This window comes from Scyliorhinus torazame, chromosome 1 (genome assembly GCF_047496885.1).
Source record: "Scyliorhinus torazame isolate Kashiwa2021f chromosome 1, sScyTor2.1, whole genome shotgun sequence".
Taxonomy (NCBI): Eukaryota; Metazoa; Chordata; class Chondrichthyes; order Carcharhiniformes; family Scyliorhinidae; genus Scyliorhinus; species Scyliorhinus torazame.
The window spans coordinates 399,746,030-399,762,389 of record NC_092707.1 but is presented as its reverse complement, the minus strand read 5'-3'; the positions used below and the strand labels follow the sequence as shown (position 1 = coordinate 399,762,389).

General features: G+C 47.9%; 1 protein-coding gene across 2 annotated transcripts in view; it reads right to left on the bottom strand.

The window, feature by feature from the left end:
- vta1 (vesicle (multivesicular body) trafficking 1) overlaps nt 1-16,360 on the bottom strand; it is a 205,085-nt gene that overhangs the window by 98,449 nt on the left and 90,276 nt on the right. For both annotated transcript variants that reach the window (XM_072513785.1, XM_072513794.1), the window contains exon 3: nt 6,494-6,621. In XM_072513785.1, coding sequence (XP_072369886.1) covers nt 6,494-6,621 — 128 coding nt within the window. The remainder of the gene's footprint in view (nt 1-6,493; nt 6,622-16,360) is intronic.

Genomic DNA, 16,360 nt, shown 5'->3' with positions numbered 1-16,360 from the left:
TTCTCTTCAAGAGACGTGCCAGTTGCCTCAGCTTGCACTCCAACCTCTGGTGTCAGAACAGTGGGTGGATTTAAACCACAGAACGGATTTGTGACCATAATTGAGGCTGACACTCACTGCAGTGTTGAGGGAGTGCCGCATTGTTGGAGGTGACATCCAGCAGGCAACCCATTAAACTGAGGTCTTGCGGTTTGTTAAGAGATTCCAGGCATAATTTAGAGGTCAGCAGTTCGCCTGGTATTCTGACGAACATTCCTTCTATGACCAACTCCACCAAAAACACATCAGTCGGTCATACGTCATATCCTGCTGTGTGCAAAAGCCTGCCATGTCTGCTTTCAAAAAGTTAATTTGATACCAAAACACACTTGTTCCGTCCTGAGGGCCCAGAAAAACACAATAGCTAAAATGAGTACAATCAGATCGTTGCTATCCAGTCATATAAATGAAGGCCGGTTCTTTCTTTATGTGGCAGGGATCTGAATATACTCATATTAGCTATTTTGTATGTGGTGTATCAAAAAAAAAAAAAAAACCCGCTTGCGTTAATATTTATTAAAAAAATTATCTGCACCCATTTTGGATTACGGGTTGGATATTAGAGTAAAATTGGAAATATTTTGCTGGGCTTTGAAAAAGAGTAGGAAGAGAACTAGTTGAATAGGTGTTTCAAAGAGCTGCCACAGGCACACTTGGGCCAAATGGCCATTTGCATGCTGTGTAATGCCATGATTTTGTCTCGGGTGGTCAAGCGGTCCAATACGCAAGAAGTGATGTGTGTGTGTGTGTGTGGGTGGGGCGGGTATGTGTGTGGAGGGGGGGGGGGGGGGCTGTGCGCGTGTGTGTGTGGGGGGGGGGGGGGTTGTGTGCATGTCTCTCTCTCTCTCTCTCTCTGTACTTCATCCCACTTGCTCACCTTCATTTTTAAACTAAGAGAGGGGTAAGCAGCCTCTCAGTCCTCAGTTGCTGGGCTACTCAAAAGGTGCCCTCAGGTGCATCGTGCTTGGATAGGAGATTCTTTAGTGCTTGCTGCCACTTACCACTCAGCCTAGATCACACACTTACTCCAAGATCATCCAGAATCTCTTCCTGTGTGGAACTCTGTTACAATATCCCAACTAAAACTCCAGAAATTGAAGAGGTGGTCCCCTGCATTCCACAGAACAGTTCTGACACTCTGCACACACCAAGCGCAGAAAAGTGGGGAGTGAGAAATGGGCACTGTTGAATCTGCATTCTGCAGTCAGGAGAGACAGCAGGCTGTAGTTTCAGAGTTTGATCTCAGGGGGATATACGTACAACTCCCTTTGAAAATTACTGTTAAATTTGCTTCCACTATCCCTTCAGAAAGTGCATTCCAGATCATAACTTGCTATGTAAAATTAAATACTCATTGGCCAGTTGGCTCTTTTGCTAGTTACCTTAAATATAGAATCATAGAATCCCTACATGGAGAAGGAGGCCATTCAAACCAATGTGTCTGCATCCACCCTTCGAAAGACCACCCTTCCCAAGGCCAATACTCGCCCTATTCCTGCAACCCCACCCTAAGGGGCAGTCTAGCATGGCCAATCCACCTAACTTGCACATCTTTGGACTGAGGGGAAAAACCGGAGCACCCGGAGGAAACCCATGCAGGCTTGGGGAGAATGTGCAAACTCCACACTATTAAATCTCATAGAACTTACAGTGCAAAAGGAGGCCAATCAGCCCATCGGGTCTGCACCGGCCCCTGGGAAGAGCCCCCCACTTAAGCCTCCACCCCATCCCCTTTATCCCCGTAACCCAGTAACCCCACCTAACCTTTTTGGACACCAAGGGCAATTTATCATGGCCAATCCACCTAACCTGCACATCTCTGGACTGTGGGAGGAAACCCACGCACACATGGGGAGAACGTGCAGACTCCACAGACAGTGACCCAAACCGGGAATTGAACCTGGGACCCTGGAGCTGTGAAGCAACTGTGCTAACCACTATGCTACTGTGCTGCCTAGTTAACTGTCACTGCATTTATATCACAATAGTGATGGAAGAGCAGAGTTCAAGAGCATGAACTATGACTTGCTGTTCCCCTCGATGAAAGTGTGCTCATTTTGAGCTAATTGCTGACCTTGTTAAGGTTATGAGAAACCCCAGAAATGAAAGTAATTTAAAGTGCCCCTTTCTCTAAGAACAGTCTGGGTCTGTGGGAGGGCAGAATTAAATGAACATTTCTTTCTCTCCATCTTTCAGCCCTTTTTGTCCCTCTCACTAATGCATACACTCTAGAATTTATGTTCCCTGCTCATTGAAATAGACATTTTTTTCTCTTTCCTCTCCCTTCAATCTACTCACTTTTTATGGCCCCTTGTGTAATTTATGTACAATTTAGAAACCTGGTTTTAGTTACAGGCGGTTGGAGGTGCCATGGAACACATCTTGCTGATAAATATGTACTGTGCTTATTAACTGGGATGTCCTGTTGGAAGTACATTGCTCCATAAAAACATCCCTGCTCCATTAATAAGCAAAATCTCGGTGTCCATTTTGACATTTTGGGCAATCTTCTACAGCCCCCAAAAAGCCTCCTTTAAAAGCAGACATCGCATCGGCCTTGTCCTACCTCTCTGTCATTGGCTGCATTGGACTCCACTCTTTAACTATAGGAGTGTTGTAGGGCACCCCTAATGGGGCAGCACAGTGGTTAACACAGTTGCTTCACACCTCCAGGGTCCCAGGTACGAATCCCGGCTGGGTCACTGTTTGCGCGGAGTCTGCACGTTCTCCCCGTGTCTGCATGCGTTTCCTCCGGGGGCTCCGGTTTCCTCCCACATAAAAAGATGTGCAGGTTAGGTGGATTGGCCACGATAAATTGCCCTTAAGTGTCCAAAAAGGTTGGGTGTGGTTACGGGGATAGGGTGGAGGCGTGGGTTTAAATGGGGTGCTCGTTCCATGCAGACTCCATGGCCAAATGGCCTCCTTCTGCACTGTAAATTCTATGGATCTACAGCTTCCCCACTGATCCATCTGAGTGCACCATTTTCTACACAGTTGCTGTTCTGTGAGCCAAGTTATGGAATTTCAGCATCAGTTGAATAGTACTTGGTTTGATGCGCACAACCCTTCACAGGCAGAGCCTTCGCTCCTCTGGTCCTGCATTCCAGAGCAGTGCTGGCCGCCAGGTGGGTAGCTTCATAAACATTGGCTGCCTGGCCAAACACAGGATAAACCAGGCCCTGTTCCTTGAGCCTTAGTTCGCCAATTCAGGTCTTGCTTGGCAGAATCTGGAAAATGCAATATAAGGGAATGGGTTTATATCAGGGAAATCGATGCAGGTGAAGGAAGATTTTACAATGAAAAAGTTTGCAGTATCTTCGGCAGCACGGTAGCACAGTGGGTAGCGCTGTTGCTTCAAAGCTCCAGGGTCCCAGGTTTGATTCCCGGCTTGGGTTACTGTCTGTGTGGAGTTTGCACGTTCTCCCCGTGTCTGCGTGGGTTTCCTCCGGGTGCTCCGGTTTCCTTCCACAAGTCCTGAAAGATGTGCCGTTAGGTAATTTGGACATTCTGAATTCTCCCTCTGTGTACCCGAACAGGTGCCGGAATGTGGCGACTCGGAGCTTTCCACAGTAACTTCATTGCAACGTTAATGTAAGCCTATTTGTGACAATAAAGATTATTAATTTGCATTATATGCGACACAGTAATTAGCACTGCAGCCTCACAGCGCCAGGGGCCCGGGTTCAATTCCAGCCTTGGGTGACTGTGTGGCGTTTGCACTTTCTCCCCATGTCTGCATGGGTTTCCTCCGGGTGCTCTGGTTTCCCCCCATAGTCCACCAAAGATCTGCGGGTTAAGTGGATTGGCCATGCTAAATTACCCCTTTGTATCCAAAGATGCGCAGGGTAGGTGGGTAATTGGGTTGCGGGCTAGGGCAGGGGAGTGGGCCAAGGTAGGGTGCTCTTTCAGAGGTTCAGGGCAGACTTGATGGGCTGAATGGCCTCCATCGGCGTTGTAGGAAATCCTGTGGTTCTATGTCAGCCGTGCTGGGGGTTAGTTAGGGTTACCAACCTTCTGAGGTTGTTTTCAGGAATATAAGATTAATCACTTGGCTACTGTTGCAACAAACCTGGGAAACATCATGGGAGCATTTGTCACCAGTTACAAAATACTGTAGATAGAAGGAGGCTGTGTGATTGGGCAGGTGGCTGGAGGTGGCAGTTCAAGTGATGAAAACTCTAGAAATTCATCCAACAAGATTGGGTAATCCTAGGTTGGATTGGATTGGATTTGTTTATTGTCACGTGTACCGAGGAACAGTGAAAAGTATTTTTCTGCGAGCAGCTCAACAGATCATTAAGTACATAAGAGAAGGGAATAGAAGAAAATACATAATAGGGCAACACAACATATACAATGTAACTACAGAGGTGTAGTGTCTCCTTCCATTGTGCCCAATACCCGAGGTTTGAATGTATTGAAATGGGGGTAAAGAGAATGCGGAGAATCTGAAGCAATAATAAATTTGTGAAATGCAATACGCTGATTGGAGAAAGATAGGTTAACAGTTCTGAAATAACTCTTCATTAGAATATGAAAAATTGAAAACTTCCGCTGAAACTGAACATTCTTTGAAAATTAACAATACTTTAATTTCATTTGAATGTATGGGCAATTTATTTAAGTGTACGGCCCTTATAAATTATTTTGCATGGCTATGCAATTACAGTAGCTCATGGATGGAGTTGAAAACTTGTACGAGGCAAGTTTTTTACGAAGAGGGTAGTGGGTGCCTGGAACTCGCTACCGGAGGAGGTGGTGGAAGCAGGGACGATAGGGACATTTAAGTGGCATCTTGACAAATACATGAATAGGATGAGAATAGAAGGATACGGACCCAGGAAGTGTAGAAGATTGTAGTTTAGTCGGGCAGCATTGTCGGCACGGGCTTGGAGGGCCGAAGGGCCTGTTCTTGTGCTGTACATTTCTTTGTTCTTTGTAAAACCCTTGCCTGAATTTTCAAGCCCTTTTCTTGACTTACCATTCCCTCCTCCAGTCTTATTTTCCCCAAAACATGCTTCTGTCTACCAACTCTTGCCTGTTGCATACTCCCACCCCCACACCATTTTCACCCCACTATGGTGGCAGATATTTGGCCATTTTGACCCTTCTCTCTGGAATTCTCTCCCTAAACTTCACTGTCTCTCCACTTTTCTTTTCAACTTCAACACTTCCTCAGCACCCATCTACTTAACTATTTGCCAACTCACAACATAATTCCCGTGAATCCCTTAATTCCTTGGATTATCTTTCTACTCCCACTTCTCCTTTTCCTTATAAAGCACTTTGGATGTTTTCTCCATTCAAAGTGTAACAGAAATGCAAGTAGTCATTCACATTCTACCAATCAGAGGGCAGAGTCAGAGGTTAAGCAGCACAGGTTGATTCAGTTGACGAGCATTCACTATCTTAAATATATAGCAGGCTATTTACTTTAAAAAAAAAAATCTAAATTCAGATAAAAGTTTAGTTTTACTGGTATCAACAACATAACATATGCATGGCAATCAAATGTCCCAAAGCGCTTCATACACAAATAAGAAATATCCATTCTTTCTCTCTCCAAAAATCAACAATGCAAAAACAAAAAATGCGAAAGCATGTTAATGTTGGTGCGGCATTGTCACAGGATGCACTGCTGCAGCAGCTGGGGGGGGGACACTCCCAAGTTCTCCATCTTGACTTCAACACTGTGCAGAGGTACCAACAGTGAAGGGAGAGGAATCGAAGAACCCTTTCATATACTTTCTGGTGGTTAGCTTGAAAGCATCACTGATAAAGGTTTGATCATGGAGCAGTCATTCATCCACCAACCTATCGTCTGGGCCCAGAGGCAGCACGTGGCTCATGGAGACTCTTTAGGCCTTTTACCTACTCTTCAGGAAGTTGCTCCAATGATCTCCTCTCCGTGCTACCCTCCCAATTCAAAGTATTATGACTTTCCTTGTGGCACACTGTTTGGCTTTGTAATCGACGCAACTTCCCGCATCTCCACAGATTGCACACATACACCATTTCCTACCATGATACAAACTGGCTTTATGGGTATAAGTGATCGAGTCTGTTAAATCCACCAACCGTTGAAAAGACCCATGGCAATCTGAGCTCGAGAACTCCAGACATTTCTTCCTTGCTAATTCTAGGTGTCTCTAACAAAGAAAGGATTGAATATCTGCCATTTGCGACACTCACCTGATAGAAGAATAACTTCTAAAGAATGGATTTTTTAAAACTTAAAATAAATTTTGGAACCAGATTTTCCATTGGCTCACAGAGCTACACAAACTTTAAACCCACAATTTTTCGGGACATCTGTGGCAATTGCAGAATATCATGGGCAGTGACTTTATAAGTCTTTGATGGAAGGCTTCAGCTGGTTGCTCCAAGTCATTGGAATACGTGCTATGTCTTGATGCTGCATTGGAATTTTTCTTTTTAAGAAAAGCAGACCTACTTGTGAAATCTTCCTGCCCGATCTTCAGTATCTGCATAGAGGAACATCTTGTAGGCATAGTTCTCGACATGGGCATTCCCCACCACGTCTTGCGTTATTGATTCGTTGTCAACCAACTGACTCTTCATCTGAAAGGGAGATGAAAGAAAAACGGGAGCCGGCTTTAATGCTTATGAAACAACAATTCATTTTTTGGCAGATGCAACAGCATCTGTTTTTGACAAGGGAAGGAGAGTTGGGGCGTGGGAGGAGAAAGGCTTTGTTATCATCAAGTGTTTCCAAGTGGAACCCTTCCTTTCCGAATGTGTGGAAACATAAACCACTTGGTGTTACCTCAGCACCATTCCCTGATTTATCCACGCTACATTCTGGCTACCTTGAACTCTTTGGTCTTACACTTCGGCTTCTCAGTCTAAAGAGAGTCACGTGAAATGTTAATGTTCTAAAAAGATGAAAAATACTCTATCCGTTATAGATAAATGACAGACAGGGTTAGAAAAGTTTTGATGTAGGATTAGAAATACCTCACTCACCATGTAACGGGAAGAACCAGGGCAAAGACAACTTATAGACAGACACTGACCCACAAATTGCTGCGTCGGATCAATGAATGGTGCCTGCTGCTAATTAGACTTGACCTTGCCTGGTTAAATATCAGTTACATTTTACCCTTCAAGTGCTGCAAGTGGGAGATGGCCCTCTACAGGTCATATGGGATGTGAGTAAATAAACAGTGCAAGCCAAGTGTGCATTTCCTTAACCAGATTGTGAAACGAACGGAAGTGTAAGCTAGAATGGTGAACTCAATCATTGTCGAATCAGTACGAAAGGAGAAAGAGAGGGAGACACGGAGAGAAGTGACAAAGTAAAAAGATGCCTAATTTCAGACTTTATAACAACCCAACTATTAAAGCCTGAAAGGAATGGGATTCCACGCTTGTAATAGTTAATTGTCAGTGTTGGAAATGTTGACCATAAATAATTTACACACAGGGCAGCACTGTGGCACAATGGTTAGCATTGCTGCCTCATTGCGCAGAGGTCCCAGGTTCAATCCCGGCTCCGGGTCACTGTCCGTGTGGAGTTTGCACATTCTCCCCGTGTTTGCGTGGGTTTCGCCCCCGCAACCCAAAGATGTGCAGGGTAGGTGGATTGGTCATGCTAAATTGCCCCTTAATTGGAAACAATTAATTGGGTACTCTAAATTTATTTTTTAAAATAATAATTTACACAGATAACGTTGCTTGAATGGCACTTTGGTTGAAATGGACAAACCGTTTTTCTTTTGCGGGTTTGATTTTGCAATTACAACGTAAATAGAGAAACCTCGCGCTGTTCAATGCACTGAATGGGGAGGCAGAGAACAAAATGGCGATATTGCATGCCTACTAGTGGCACATCTCAGACAGCAATATCTGTATTTCCATTTTCAGTCACTCACCTACCCTCGCCTGATGTTACGGTGCTTTGACAATTAAATCATTCAACAAAAACAAGAGGCAGATTGACTAAATCTCTCATTCATATTCCAAGTATTCCTTCAGGTTTCAGAAATATCTTTGTTCAAACTCATTGTTAGGTATTGAATTCACTTCCAAATTCTTGATTTTTAATGGCCTCTTGGTGTTTCGTCCTTGGTCAGTGCAAATAACTTCAGATGGCTCATTACTGGGTTCTACAAGAAGTCATTGTTCAACAATGATCTCGCATCCAAACAAAGTTGTTTAGATATTAACAGATGCGGAGTGACTATCGGAAACAAACATGCCATTAGCCTCATTGTTTTTGAGCTGGTAGGAAATTGACTGTGTGAATAACAGAAATTGCTAGCTCCTGAGGGAATCCTTAAAATTCTGGCAATGCTTTCCAGCACATACAAGTGGGTCTTCTGGGTCTCACAATGAATGTAGCCTGAAACAAGCTGGAGAGTCATGTATCAGAGCCCTGCCTTGAAAACAATATTTCCAGGTGGGAGGTGAGGGAGACACTTTCAGTGTAGTATCAATTAGGCTTCTTAGTTTGAAGGAAAGCTCACACATAATACCAGTGTTCAACTATAAATGATTTCCCATTAAAGTGGAAGAATTAGCAGTACAATAACAGTGCCACAATAGTTCATATATGACTTGCATTTCCATTAAAATAAAAACTGAGCTGATTTAAAAAACATCCATGAAAGCTCATTCCTGGAATGACGTTAATAAAGAAATGACAGGGCAGCACGGTGGTGTAGTGTGTTAGCCCTGCTGCCTCACGGCGCCGAGGTCCCAGGTTCGATCCCGGCTCTAGGTCATTGTCCGTGTGGAGTTTGCACATTCTCCCCGTGTCTGCGTGTGTTTCACCCCCACAACCCAAAGATATGCAGGCTAGCTGGATTGGACACACTAAATTGCCCCTTAATTGGAAAAAATGAATTGGGTACTCTAAATTCATTAAAAAAAAAAAGAAATGACGACTTCCGGTGGCGGCCGTGGAGCGAGTGGTCGCACACAGGGCAGCTCTGGCTCGAAGGTATTGGTTTTGGCACTTTTTACCCATTCGCGGGGGAGTCTCAGTAGAAAAGTGGAGCTGATGGGGTAGGAGGAGAGGTTCTCCCCAGGGTTGGCATTTCTACTGGCTGTCAGACCCGACAGAAGGCAGTAAGTGGAGTTGGAGGAGGCCTGTTGTGCAGCACCAATTTTGAGAATGGCGGAGGTGGGGGGCGGGGTGGGATAAAGAGGGTTGTCATCGGTGGGAAAGCCTCAGATGCAGCAATTGATAAGGTCCATCAAGGAGGAATTTCTGTAGCAGAGGAAGGAGACGCACAGTGACTGGCCGAGGGCGATTGAGGGAGCAGTGGCACCTCTATGAGGGTCGTTGGATCGGCTGGAGAAGTGCCTTGAGGCGCAAGGGGCAATGACACGTGAGGTGGAAAAGGTGGTTGTTTTGTTACCTGTATGGCAGGTAACATGTGCTACTCAATTCAGTTACAGCAAAGGCTTTCGGAAGAAGGCTCGAAGTCGTCCAGAAGTTTTACATAAAGTTTATTGAGTAACCAACTTAAATAACGGCGTGAGCTCTTACTTTAAGAACTGTACTCGTAGAAAGGTTACACCTTTTCTATACACCACAACTAGGCCTGACCACACTAGCAGCCCTGAGCTAAATCTCTGCCTTTGTTCTCCTCAGTCTAATCAGCTAAAGAGCCTTGAGGGCTCTGCCAGTGCTGCCCACTAGTGGTCTTTCCATTTCCCATCAGCCCCTTCTATACATACCCATGGAAAGATCACTACAGTGGTGTCCGACCAGAGGATCCTGGGGTATCTAGGCAAGTCGCTGCGGGTGAAGGTGGAGGAACAGGAGAACAGGTCCAGATAAAAAACTTGCGGATTTTGGGTCTGCCGGAGGGTGCGGCGGGAACGCGCGCCACAAAGTATGCTTCGAGGATTCTGGCAGGTTAGTGGGGGAGAAGGTGCTGGACAGGTCCCTAGGTGGATCGGGCCAACAGGTCCCCGAGGCAGAAGCCGAGAGCAAGGGAGCCGCCGCGGGTGGTGATTGTGGGGACAAGAAGATCCTAATAATAATAATCTTTATTATTGTCACAAGTAGGCTTACATTAAGATTGCAATGAAGTTCCTGTGAAAATCCCCTAGTCGCCACACTCCGGTGCCTGTTCGGGTACACTGAGGGAGAATTCAGAATGTCCAATTCACCTAACAAGCACGTCTTTCAGGGCTTGTGGGGGGAAACCCACACAGACAGTGATCCAAGCTGGGAATCGAATCTGGGACCCTGGCGCTGTGAAGCAACAGTGCTAACTCCTGTGCTACCATGCCGCTCATCCTGAGGAGGGCCCAGGGTGAAGATGGTGTTGAACAGATGAAAGATTTGTTTTGGGGTGTTGTAACCGGCCAGACTTTGGCAACCAGGTGTACTATTTTGAGACAAAAGACTTTATTAGGGACCATAAGTTGGGGGAGAATGGAGGGGCAGTGTGGGATGGAGGGGTTAAGTCCGCCAAAATTTGGTGTTACACCTGTTACCAGTGTGTTTCAGAATGAGGGGAATTTTTAGAAGTTGTAAGTTTATCGGGGGGGGGGGGGGGGAGAGCTATTACTCTCTCCACCCTGTCCCCACCTTGTGTTTTGTTTTTGGGAGGAGGTTATTTGTGATTTTCGTTTCATGTAAGTGGTGTGCTTGATGGTGTCCTATGGGTGGTGTTGATAGTTTTGTTGTTATTCAGAGGGGATGGGGGCTGTTTGCTCAGGCTGAGGGACTGGTTGGGGGGGGGGGGGGGGGGCTATGGGGCTGGAAGAGGGTGTGCGAGTTGAGCCTTCGGGCAGGAGTTGCCATGCTGCTAAGCAATGCTAGTGAATAGAGATGAGGTGGGGGAGGAGGTCGCTAGGAATGGCTAGGCGGGGGAGGGTGAATGCGACGTGGCAGGTTTGGATGTTGAGCGTAGTCATGGTGGAGAGGGTGGCTATCTTGGATGGGCCCGGTTCAGAGTGGGATTAGGTGAGGAAGAACTGATGGGGGGGGTGATGGCGGACGATGGAGGGGAATGGAGACGCAAGCCTCCAGTAAGAATTGTGACGTAAAACATCCGGGGCCTAAATGGACTGGTCAAGAGGGGTTTTTGCACACCTGAGGGGTTTGATGCGGAGGTGATTTTTTTCCAGCAGATGCATCTCCAGGTGAAGGATCAGGTTAGGCTGAGGAAGGGATGGCTGGGGCAAGTATTTCACTGGGGGTTTGATTCAAAGTCGTGGGGGTGGGGGGTTGACCATTTTGTTGGGCAAGATTACGGGGTATGTGGGATCTGGGGGGGGGAGGGGTGGTAGGTATGTGGTATGTGATAGTGAGTGGGGCGTTGGAGGGGACGCCGGTTGTATATGCACCCAACTGGGATGTTGTGGGGGTACTGGGGGAAATTCTGGACTTGGATACTCACCAGCTGATTATGGGAGGAGATTTTAATTCTGTTATGGAGCCGAAGAAGGACAGGTGATAGAAATTGGGGGGCATGGACAGGCTGGGCCGAAGGGCCTGTTTCCATGCTGTAAATATCTATGACTGTAGATCGAGCCCCAAGTCGATGAGAAGGTCGAGGATGGTAAAGGAGCTGGGAGGGTTTACGGAGCGTTTGGGGATGGTGGATCTGTGGATCAGGAGGAAGGGAGTACTCCTTCTCGCACATGTATAAGGTGCATTCTAGAATTGATATTTTTTATTGGCGAGTTGCGCGGTGCTGATGGGAGTGGTGGGGGCAGAGTATGCGGGAATTGTGATTTCGGACCATGCACCGCATTGGCTGGAGGTTCGGCTCAGTTCTGGGAAGACGCAAAGACCGGGATGGAGGTTGGATTCGAGACTTGAAGGCGAGATGTGAAAAGGTGACATGGGTGATTGGGAATTATGTGGAGCTTAATCAGAACAGGGAGGTGTCAGTGGCCATGTTTTGGGAAGCGTTGAAGACGGTGGTTGGAGGTGAGATTATTTTGTTTGAGGCTCATGGATAGGAGGAGGAGGGAGGAGCATGGGGCTGTTATTGAACAAGATAGTGGAGGTGGATAGATGATACTCGGGGGGGCATGAAGGAGTAGTTGGTGGAGGCAGAGGCTGCAGGGGCAGTTTGAAAGATTGATGACGGGCAAGTTGATGGGGCAGCTGCAGAGGGCGAGGGGGGTGCAGTATGAGTATGGAGATAGGGCGAACCATATGCTGGCCCACCAATTGCAGCGGCAGGGGTGTTTATGGGAAATTCTACGGCTGAGGGCGGATAATGGGAAGGTGGTGTCGGAGCCGGAAAAGATAAACGAGGTGTTCTGGGGATATTATGAGAAGTTGTATAAGGCTGAGTCGGGTGGAGAAGTGGGGTATATGGGATGATTCCTAGACGGGCTGGAGTTCCCAGAGTTGGAGGAAGTGAAGGGGCAGGCATTGGAGGAGCCACTGGGCTGAGGGAGGCGAAGGCCCCAAAGTCGGACAGCTTTCCTGCAGAGTTTTATAAGCTGTTTGCGATAGAGTTGGCCCCCCACTTGCTCAGTGAGACGGTGGAGAAGAGGGCGTTGCCAGCGACATCGTCATAGACGTCGATTCCATTGATCCCAAAGAAGAGGAAGGACCAACTGAGTGTATGTCAAACAGGCCCACTTCGTTGTTAAATATGGACGTGAAAGTCCTGGCGAAGTTTTTGGCGGGTAGGGTGGAAGGGTGTGCACCAGAGGTGGTCATTGAACATCAAACAGATTTTGTGAAGGGTAGGCAGCTCTCCAGCAACAATAGGAGGTTACACAGAACATAGAACATTCAGTGCAGAAGGAGGCCATTCGGCCCATCGAGTCTGCACCGACCCACTTAAGCACTCACTTCCACCCTGTCCCCGTAACCCAATAACCCCTAACCTTTTTGGTCACTAAGGGCAATTTATTAAGACCAGTCCACCTAACCGGAACGTCTCTGGACTGTGGGAGGAAACCGGAGCACCCGGAGGAAACCCACGCAGACACGGGGAGAACGTGCAGACTCCGCACAGACAGTGACCCAGTGGTGAATCGAACTTGGGACCCTGGCGCTGTGAAGCCACAATGCTATTGACTTGTGCTGCCGATTGGTTGTTGAATGTAGATATGACTCCGTCAGGTGAGCAGTCACTGGAGGTTATTGTATCTATCAATAAAGAGAAGGCCTTTGACTGGGTAGATTGGAGGTACTTGTTTGAAATTCTGGGTAAGCTTGGGTTTGGGCTGAAGTTTGTGGCGTGGATGCGTCTTTTGTATGCATCCCCGTGGCAAGCATGCGTAGAACTAGATAAGTTCACAGTGTTTTGAGTTATACAGAGGAACGAGGCAGGGGTGCCCGCTGTCGCCACTGTTATTCGCACTGGTGATTGAGCTCTTGGCGATGGCCTTTCAGGGGTCTGAGTGTCCAGGGATTGAGAGGGGTGGGGGCAGAGAGCACCAGGTGCCACTGTATACAGATGACCTGTTGTTGCTTCTGTCGGACCAGCTGGAGAGTATGGGCAGAATCATAGGCCTATTGGAGAGGTTTGCGGCCTTCTCCGGGTATAAGCTGAATGTAGGGAAGAGCGAGGTGTTGCCGGTGAACCCGGCAGGGCGGGAGGCCAATTTGGGGGCACTATTCTTTAAGGTACCTAGAGAGAGGTTTTAGGTATTTGGGGACTCAGGTGAAGTGTGAGTGGGCCACCGGTGAAACTTGACAGCGTTAGTGGAGGAGGTTAAAGGGAATATCAAAAGGTTTGCACTTTGCACTTGACGTTGGCAGGGAGGCTGCAGGTGATAAAGAAGAATCTGCTGCCAAGGTTCCTGTTTATTTTTCAAACCCTCCCGATCTTTCTCCCCGAGTCCTTTCACCAGAGGTGGAGGTACTGATCTCGGAATTTATATGGGCAGGGAAGGTACCAAGGGCTCTGCTGCAGAAGCAGAGGCAGAAAAAGGGTTGGCGCTCACGAACCTGTTGTATTATTACTGGCCTGTGAATGTGGAGAAGGTGAAGCGATGATTTTGGGGGGTAGAGTCGGTCAGGTTGGAAGAGGAGTCCTGCAGGGGTCCTAGTCTGAGGGCCCTGGTGACCGCCCTGTTGCCTTTAGCTCTGGGGAAGTGTACAGAGTCTGGTGATGCATTCGATGATCAAGATATGGAACCAGTTGAGGAGGCATTTAAAGTTGGAAAGAGTGTCGGTATTGAAGCCGCTGTGTGGGAACCACAGGATTAGCACAGTGGTTAGCACTGTTGCTTCAGGGATCCGGGTTCGATTCCCGGCTTGGGTCACTGTCTGTGCGGAGTCTGCACGTTTGCCCCGTGTCTGCGTGGGTTTCCTCCGGGCGCTCCGGTTTCTTCCCACAAGTCCCGAAAGACGGGCTTGTTAGGTGAATTGGACATTCTGAATTCTCCCTCAGTGTACCCGAACAGGTGCTGGATTGTGGCGACTGGGGGATTTTAACAGTAACTTCATTGCGGTGGTAATGTAAGCTTACTTGTGACAATAATAAAGATTATTATTAAGCCGTGGGAGATGGACGGATATATGGGAAGTGGAGGGAGGCGGGGCTGGAGTTGGTTAGGGACTTGTTCTTGGAAGGGGAAGTTCGTGGGATTGGACGAGCCGCAGAGAGGTTTGGGCTGCCGAGGAGTATATGAACGTGCGGGATTTTGCGTGAAAGGAGCGGTGGACATTCCCCAAGCTACCGGAGAACACACTGTTAGAGTAACTGCTGCATCCTGATGACTGGGGAAGGGCAGGATTGGTGATATATACGGGTGTTTGGGGAAGAAGGGCAGGGCACAGGTGGCGAGGAGCAATAGTAAATGGGAAGAGGAGCTGGGCAGCGAAACAGGTTGGGGCTACGGTGTGAGGTGATTCGGCGGGTGAATGCAGCCTCCTCTTGCGCGAGGATGAGCTTGATTCAGCTCAAGGTGGCGCACAGGGTATACATGACTTTGTGAGGATGTGTGTGTTCTTCCAGGGGGTGGCCGATGGGTGTGAGAAGTGCAGGCAAGGTGGGGAAATTTGTTCACATGTTCTCGAGCTTTTGGGTGACAGTGTTCCCTCCTCCTGGATGGTGCCCGTAGGCCCCTGGGGGTCTCCATGGAATGGAGGAGCGGCTGGAGTGAGGTCCAGAGGCCCCCGTGTCATCCGGCCCTGCCGCTTCCCCATTTTCTGCACCATGGTGCCAGTGCCCTCATTATGGTCCTCACTGACTGGGACATGCTCTGCAGTGCCAAGGCAATGGCCACCTGCAACCGGGACATGCTCCATGGCGCCTTAACAAAGTCCACCTGCATCTGGGACACGTCGACCAGCGACTGGGACATGATGTCGAGGCCCTCAGCCATGGCCGTTATTGACTGAGCCGCGCATTGGACACCATCACTCGTGGCGCGGACATCGTGCTCCAGGTTTCCCACAGCAGTCGCCACCCTATCAGTGTTGGCCTCTGTGCCACACAGTGCTGGCGCCATCTTCTGCACCCTTAGGCTTTGGGACTCCTCCAATCGGTTAGACACTCGCTGGAGTGTCGCTGACATCTGCGAAGCCCGTGGGGGATCATTTCCAGCCCTAATTGACGTTAGATACCGGTTGTGGTCTCGCCAGGTCGGCATTTGGGAAGCACCCGGCAAGTCAGGCGCGCTACTGCACTTAGTGCTTCTCCCGTTAGATCACGCTCATAGTAAAAGTTTCTACAAGTATTTATAAAGGAAAAGTGTAAGTAAAGTGAGTTTTGGTCTGGCAGAGAGAGAGAAAATGGGGAATTAATACTGGAAAATAAGGAAATGGCGGATGAATTTAACAGATATTGTGTATCTGGGCAGCACGGTAGCATTGTGGATAGCACAATTGCTTCACAGCTCCAGGGTCCCAGGTTCGATTCCGGCTTGGGTCACTGTCTGTGCGGAGTCTGCACAACCTCCCCGTGTGTGTGTGGGTTTCCTCCGGGTGCTGCGGTTTCCTCCCACAGTCCAAAGATGTGCAGGTTAGGTGAATTGGCCATGATAAATTGCCCTTCATGTCCAAAATTGCCCTTAGTGTTGGGTGGGGCTACTGGGTTATGGGGTTAGGGTGGAGGTGTTGACCTTGGGTAGGGTGCTCTTTCCAAGAGCTGGTGCAGACTCGATGAGTCGAATGGCCTCCTTTTACACTGTAAATTCTATGATTCTATGATTCTTTAATGTAAAGGATACAAATAACATCCCAGAATTAATTGTGAATCAGGAGGTGAAAGGGAGGAAAGATAATTACGATCACCAGGGAAAGGGTACAAAGAAAATCATTAAAATAATAAGCTGACAAGGCCCCAGGTCCTGAGTGGCTTCATTATTTAGACATAAAAGTGGTTGCTGAGATAGTAGATGCATTGCTTTTAATTTG